Raw genomic sequence first — 8,154 nt, forward strand, 5'->3', positions numbered from 1 at the left:
AGTTTTGTCCCAAATACAAGAAGTTTTGGTTGGATGATACACACATATGTCCAGATTCATAGTACTGTGATATGCCTCACCCCATCTAACCAAAGCTTCTTATATCTTGGGATAAATAGAATATTACTTATTAGAAGAGTTTATAGTTACGGTAACTTTTCCCGAAATCTCCGGCCTACAAAACCAGATTCCCACTTAAAATTTTTGAATTCATAGATATAGAATTAAAAAAAAAGTAAAAAACTATAAGCCGCAAGTTTGAAAACCCATCTCAGTAGAATTTTAGAATCTAATTACTAACTAGCTGATTCTTAAAGTATTATAGAGCCATCATTTCACTTGGAATAAGCGAAACGAAATATTTGCAAATCAAAAATAATATGTGAATAAAACTTTTATATACGTGTTCTTAGCGACTTAAAAATAAAGACTGAGAAAAAAACTTCGATGAAAAACCTCAAAATTAGCTCCAGTCTAAGGGTGGAAATTCAAATGTTAGCTGATAAGTATAAGCATAAGCGAAAAAAATGAGGCTCTTAAGTTCCCGAAATAGTCCAATAATGGATCTAAGCAGTATATATGCATTTTTGTAAAAAAAAAGAGAGAAACTTTAGAGGTGGAACAAATAATCCGCCACAATAATCGGGTGAAGTGGTGAAAAGCTCATGATGTTTGCTCCCTCTTGGTGAGACTGACGAGGTGGCCCCACATGGCAGAAACAGCTAAGCTGAAACTGAAGGAGGTGGACACTCGCCAGATTGCCAGATTCTCTCAAGTCCCAATCCTCACTGGCTCACTGACCGAAAGGGACAGAGATAATATAACTAGTCTAGCCAGCATCAAGTTAAACAACAACTGTCTGGTCTGATGATCCCACAGGGAAATCAGATCCTTAACAAGACTCCCCTCCATAATTAAATCCGGCTTGAAATGCATACTTTCACACCGAAATTATGAAAGAGACAGCAGCAGGTGCGCAGGGGAAAAAAAGAGATGTTAGGAAACATTAATTCTTGATGAGAGAGAAAGTGAGAGAAGGATAGAGAGAGAAAGAGAGTGGGGGAGAAGGATCAGCAGGAAGAGCTAAGAGGAGGAGGAGAGAGAATAAAAAGACCAGATGCCAACAAATCTGCTGTGATTGCTCGTAGTTTAGAAGAAGGTCGTTCCATTCTCTTCCTCAGAGGAGAGAGAGAAAGGGACCAAACAACACCCATCCAAGAACCCCACAAAAGGAGAAAATTTCCATTATTTTTATTTTTTGGGGGGAGAAGAAGGAGAAGAAAGAAGAAGTGCGTCGTCATTCTTTGAGGCAAGAACAGCAACAACAGCAAGAACCAACCACCCCCTTCCTCCTCATCCTCCTCCTCTTGCTTGTTCTTCTTCCTCCGTGGCCCATCGAATCCAATTATCCTCCACCTCGATCGATCGCCTCTCTCTCTCTTTCTCTCTTACCCTGGAATTTCGGTTCGGATTTAGCCCATAAAAAATCCTGCCTCTTGAGGTCAACCTGGGACTCTTTGATGCTGGGTTTCTAGCGGGGACATGGCCGTGGTGGTGCCTGCGAGGCTGTTCGTCCTCCGGATGCTGCGTGTCGTCAGGCTCAACCCTCTCCAGCGCGGTGCCGCGAGCGTCGTCGAGGTGAACCAAATGTTATGAGAGCTTGGGTTTTATCACTTGTGTGATGCTTTTGTTGCTGTAAAAAAAAAAGAAAAGAAGAAAAAAAACCGTGCAGTTTTCCTGCCTTTTCTGCTCGGGCAATTCGATTTTGCGCTGTGGGTTTATTGGCTGAAATTTTCGGTTGAAGTTGGTGAAAATTTCGACTTCTTTTTTGATGAACTGATGGCGATGGATAAAATCTTTCTTTCTTTCTTTCTTTCTCCCCTGAAAGGCGTGATTTTTAGAGGGAGGGAGTGACTTTGTCCGAGTTGGTTGAGCTACCGCGTATCGAGGGGGGTTGACTTGTATTGTCTCCCGCACGACGACGAGCCGACAGCCGCGCCGCCGCCGCCGCCATCCATGCATGTCTTCTCCGGCCACGGCGGCCGGCGGTGAGGTCGTCACCCAGATCCGGCGACTCGGTCGGGGCCGGCAGCCGCAGATCCAGTGGATCCATCGGAAGCCGCCCCGGATCGAGGTCCCCGCGTGAGGGATACACCTGGCCTCGAGCTCTGCGACGCTGGATTTGCTCGTGGAGGCCACATCCCCGGTCAAGTTGGGCTCCTGAGCTCGAGAAGGCAAGTTGGGGGGCACCCAGATTTCATGGGATTTCTTCGCCTCCGCTCTCGCCTGCCTTCTCAGATCAGATGGAGATGGCCTTGTCTGGGAATGCTTGAATTCGATCATAGCATCAGGAAAAAAAAGTTGCAAACTTCTCCTAGAAGCTCACATTTGGAAACGAGTGATAGGACCACCTGAAGATCATCATAGGCTTTAGTGGTTCACGCCATAGCTTAGTGTTCTTTCGTTATGTTTTCTCTTGAATGGAAAAAAAAAAAACTGAACTGCTCTCCTTCAATTTCTTAAAAATGTAAGCTGCTTCTTTCGATGCAAAGTTCGTTTTTTGGGGGGAATATTAGATAGGAATGGTGCGTTTTGATATTGTGTTTCATCCGTGCTATGATACACTTTCGTATTTTGTTTGGTAGATCATCGTAGTACTCACTACAGTATTTCTTGAACAGGATATTTCTTGAAGCACCATTCAAACTGGGAAGCCATATTGGTTGATCATACAGCTGGATTGCTTGAGCTATCCATTTGGCTGATCAGTTCAGAACAGTGAAGAGTCGCATTGTATATTTCCGTTGTGTCGACTCTCCAATTTTTGACTTGGTGCACTTGATGCGAAGATTGCAAAACACTCACAGGCTGGTTCCATTCCACGGCAACGGGGGATCGTATATGATCAATGCAGGCGTCTTGTTTTGGTATTTATTCTATGGAAGCTTGAAATAACTTATTTTTGCATGTCTCTGTTTGACATTACTTAGCTGCTCTACTTATGCTGCTTGCTGCCAATTTTAAGTACCGCAATTTAGCTGATCAGATCGTCTTAAATCTTATCAATTTTCCTTTGCTGAATTGTTGCTTAGGGTGATGCTCTTAGAATTACCTGTGAGTAGGTACTATGCTTATGTTACTTGTATTGAAGCTTTTGTGCCTCTCAAATTTGTTGTAAGAAAATGTGATTTGGCATTATGCCTGTAAATGTACTACAAACCATGAAAGTGAAGTTTTGTCTTTCTCAGCGTTTATGGTTGACCATCGTGTTAGTTTCCAGTTTACTCTTTCTGTTTCCTTCTTCAAGAAAATTAAAAATGCCCATTTGTTGTTTTGCTATATTTGAGGTTGATATTGCAAAAGTGGTAACTGGTCTTGTTTCACTTTGTATATTTCAAAATTTTGAATGTTCTGTTGAACAGATTAGCAAGAATGGGAGCAAAGGTAGAAGGTGACAATTACATGCTTGGATATTATGCCATGGGGGATTTCAACATGGATGCAAATGGTAGGTGGTCTCCATACCATGATGAGAAGATGTCGAATGGTCATATGTGCAATGGCTTCATGACAAAACCAGCAAATGGTTATTCAGAATACGACAAAGAGATGCTCACGCGTACTATGCTTGAACATGAAGCTATATTTAGGCAACAAGTGAGTATCCTGACATGACTTACATAAGCATCTTAATCCATCATTATAAGGCAAAACAGCACAGCAGTAATTTTCATTTCCCCCCTCATGTTTCCTTATGTCATACCTGACAATCCTGCCAATATCCAGGTGTATGAATTGCACCGGGTTTACAAAATACAGAGAGACCTGATGAAACAATATCAAAACAAAGATATATATGCATACCCAATGCTGGAAGATGCATCAAAGACGAATTCACCATCACAGCTTCCACCAAATGGTGCAAAGATGAGTTGGCCGATTCAGACACCTCCTATGTCCATAACATACAAAAAGGCTTCTATTGCAGAGCATGGTGTTATGAATCATCCCTTGAAGTTCCTTAGAGAAGGCAGTGTACAGTCCTCTCCAAATGGATTTCCCCCAAGCGATGTTGCTTTGAACGCCAGACAAGGCACTTTTGACCTTCAGCTTTCTGCTGATCATTATGTTGATGATGACAATGCATCAGATAATGGCCCTATAGATTTCCTTGGTGTAGCACCAGACAAAAAACCTCAGAATAATGCTGACCTCACATTAGTTAGTCCGGAAGGTTTAGGGAGGTTCAGTGATAATAGTTCAACCTCAGGATTGCATGCTACAAATAATGTAGGAGGCCGGCAAGTTGTTGACCTGAATGAGCCAATTACAGGCACATATATGGGTAGAGCTAACGGGTCAGTATCCAGAGGTCTTTCCTATACCTTGGAAAACTCATGGCACCAATCTATATTGAAACCAAGCACAGCTAACTTCAATTACAATAAAGAATACTCCAAAGAGAAACATTTGGATGAAGGAACAAGCTCAAATTTCTTTGCTGCAAATGCCAAGACAAAGCAGGAGGAGAAACAGTTGATTGATAAAGGTAATGATATGCATTATGCAAACTTATTTATTCATGGCCAGATGAGTCATTTTTATGTTTGGACGATAAAAATTTTAATACCATACTTACCAGATTTATTTTACTGGAAACAAATTTGTGTGCATGGTATGGGTTCATTGTGGAATTTGGGACGAAATGATCAGCAGAAAGCTGAAGGTCAAAAGTACTACCATTTGTTTTACAAGGACGTTGATACTAGAGTGACTAGATTCCAACGTCCTTGTAACTATGGTCAATACAGTACTACCATTAGTACATTTTTCTAATTTTCTAATGAAAATGATAAATATATTGAGTTTCAAGTCTCAGTTGTGTGTAACAGCTCTCTCCTGTACATTCAAAACTGTGTTTCCTTTAACTATGCTAGTTTCTCATTCCCATGCTATACTTGATTGTGGTTGGAACACCTTCATGAGTCATGACCTTAAACCTTTCTTTTCGTTCAGTCAGTGCTTTGACCTGATAGATGTGATTTATAGCATGGACCATATAGTGTGCAGGTTGGTTTTTTCTAGTCCTGTAGTTCTGCATTAATGTAGTAATTGATAAATTAATAGTTACTTCTTGTCTGTGGCTTCCTAGCATTCTTGTTTTGTTGATTAAACTTGTAACCCTTTTTTCTTTCTGATACCGTAACCTACTTGTGTTTGAATGCACTGCATATCCATTTTTTGTGTGTGTTTCATATGTTGCTCTCCACTTCTTTAGTCTCTACTACATGTGGACACTTGGTATCATTATGCATAGAGCCTAGGAAGCATATGTGGATGCTCTTTTCAGTAGCTGGCACATTTGTTTACTGGTCTTTTTCTTACAACTGATTCGATCCAGTCTAAATGTCTTAACATTTATTCTGTCTCTTGCTTCATCCATCAGGTAAACAGGTCAGCAGCATACATGTTTTCACACCCAGATACAGCGATGCAAATCCACAGATGTCCATGAAAGGTGTTGATGGGAGATCTGCAAGCAATAACCAGTTTTTTCACCAAGGTCAAAATGGTTCAATTGGATGGTTTGCAAGAAGTCCTCTGGAAGCCCCTGCCATCAATAATTTTCCTAGGCTTGATCGGTCACATAATTCAAGTCTTGGTGCACTTGCTCCTCCGATGTCTATTCCTCGCATAGACCATCCTTCAGGTGCTTCCCCGATAGGTTCCTGTACGGTAGATCCAAGGAGCAGTGCTATCAATAACGCTACATTCCAACCGATTCCAAGCTTCAAAGGTTCTTCAACTGTGAACCAAAGCATTGGAACTTCGATTCTTAAGGTGAAGAAGAATGAGGACTTAGATGGCAACTGTCCAGGTTTTGCACTTGATCCGTTTTGTGCATCAAGGCCACAGCATCAGGTGGCAATTTCAAGTGACGAGGAGCAAACCGAGTGCTTGATGTTTGAACATTCAGCACGGCATCGTGAGAATCCTCATTTTGCAAATGACAAGGGCCCAAAGAACTTTAACTTGAATGAAGCATTATCGGATGGACAGGAAGATTATCTTGTAGAACAAGATGGGGGAAGCGTTAGTAGCTTACCACAGAGTAAAGCCAGTGGGTTCCCGTGGCTCATAAAAACAACAGATACATGTACTCGCCCATCAGATTTGCAAAATCCAAGGAAGGTTTTTGCCCATTCAAATAGGATTGTAATCGATCTGAACAGCAATACTGATAGGAAAGAAGCGGCTTTGACTATTCATAGCCTGTCAGATTCTGCTTCAACATCCCTAGACTGTGGGGTTAAGAAGGAATCCCAGGATTGCGGGATTAAAAAGGATGAGGCGTTCGGGGACATTACCACTAGAACTGAGGTGGCATGTAATACGACTCAGGAGAGTGCTACATGTTTACCTGTTCTATGCCAGGAATATGTGCCTGGAGATGATAAAGCTGCTAATGGAGGTGACAAGAAAAGCAGTGCTCCTGTAAGGAATTTCATTGATCTGAATGATGATGCACCAAATGAAGACAATTCAGAGTCATCTGTGGTGTCACATGAATGCCATGTGGTCTCCTTACAGAACAACCATGGTAAACGCAAATTTGTCATTGATTTAGAAGTGCCTGCTTGTGAAGAAGGTGTGGCCTGGGATTTTAATCAGGAATGTTCTCCTTCTGGCAAACTTGATGTAACTCAGGAGGCTGATGATGCACATTTTACATGCACTAAAATTGCAGCAGAGAGCATTGTTGCTTTGTCCATGCATGTGCCAACAATTGCAGAGACGCCTGATGATATGCTGCAGTGGTTTGCAGATCTTGCTTTATCAAGCACTGATGACCACGTTGAGCAAGCAGAAGCCCATGATTGCGTGAATAATTCCAGTGATGATGGTCTGGATTCATTTGAATCGTTGACACTGAAGCTGGAAGAGACCAAGATTGATGAGTACTGGAGCAGGCCACAGGCTCCTGAAATACCAAATGATGAACAAGCAGGATTATCAGTGAACCTTCTCACTAAGCCAAAACGAGGCCAGCAAAGGAGGAGGCGGCAGAAGCGCGATTTTCAGAAAGATATCTTGCCTGGCCTTACATCACTTGCGAGACCTGAAATCATAGAGGACATTCAGTTACTTGAGGGGTTAGTACAGGCATCTGGTGGATCTTGGCAATCAAGTTTAACTAGGCGAGGAAGATATGGTGGGCGGCCAAGAGGAAGAAAACCTCGCAAGAATCTGTCAGAAACTATAGAGGAAGAAGAAGTCCCGGTTAGTCCACCGGCAAAACCGGATACTGCAAAGCCAGATGCTGCGGAGATAGAAGCTAGTGATAGGGGGATCATTGGTTGGGGGCGAACAACGAGACGTTGTCGCAGACCGAGGTGTCCATCAGGCTACAACATTTCTGCCGCATCTTGAAAAGATGCCGACAGAAAACATCGGACTATATTTGGATTTGTAGTAGAGATCTTGATGGAGTGGTATAAGAAGGTAAGTATAGCCATGAGTGCACATACCTCGTTGGCCTATTTGGGCTCCCAACTTTCATGCTTTGGGGTTGAGACATGGTGTACATTTTTAATAAGAAATTCTTAAATTAGTTCATAAGATATTTCTGCAACAACATTGTATTAAGCTGTTCCGATGAAATATGGTATGATTCGTTATGAGAATTGCCAGGGATGTAACTCTGGCTGATATCTGAAGAAAAGCCTATGAAGAATGATAGCAGCAAAATGGGTGTACAAATGAGAGTTCTAGCCTGTATGAGTGTACTATGCTTTAGCAGGTTATGCATGTGCTGAATTGCCAATATTCAGAAACTGAAATACCAATTGATTCTTCCAATTCCCTGAATCTTGCATGCTTGTAGTTTTTGGACAGCTTGCAAGTGATGCTTCGGTGTATGGCTGTATCGAAAGGAGGTTGATAAATGCAGCACAAAAACTTGTTCAAAGCGGCAACAAAAGATGCAATCTTGTCACCTGAATGTTGCTTTCTGGATTAATTGCGGAATTAGAGAGTTTGATCATAACCTTTATATGTGCTAATAACATCTCTTATATAAATGCATTTTCGTCAAAATGTCTGTCCACGGATGGAATCAAAAGCGTGTGTTTATTGACTATGAACACATACTTT

The 8,154-nt window shown here is 41.9% G+C and overlaps 1 protein-coding gene across 1 annotated transcript; it reads left to right on the forward strand.

The window, feature by feature from the left end:
• Window positions 1-991: 991 nt before the first annotated feature.
• Window positions 992-7,685, forward strand: LOC127766133 (uncharacterized). Its single transcript, XM_052291197.1, has 5 exons — window positions 992-1,638; window positions 2,682-2,927; window positions 3,423-3,657; window positions 3,787-4,549; window positions 5,447-7,685. Exons 3-5 carry the CDS (start codon window positions 3,433-3,435, stop codon window positions 7,429-7,431), a joined length of 2,973 nt encoding a protein of 990 aa, XP_052147157.1. The 5' UTR covers window positions 992-1,638; window positions 2,682-2,927; window positions 3,423-3,432; the 3' UTR covers window positions 7,432-7,685.
• The last annotated feature ends 469 nt before the right edge of the window (window positions 7,686-8,154 follow it).

This window comes from Oryza glaberrima, chromosome 3 (genome assembly GCF_000147395.1).
Source record: "Oryza glaberrima chromosome 3, OglaRS2, whole genome shotgun sequence".
In the NCBI taxonomy this organism is placed as follows: Eukaryota; Viridiplantae; Streptophyta; class Magnoliopsida; order Poales; family Poaceae; genus Oryza; species Oryza glaberrima.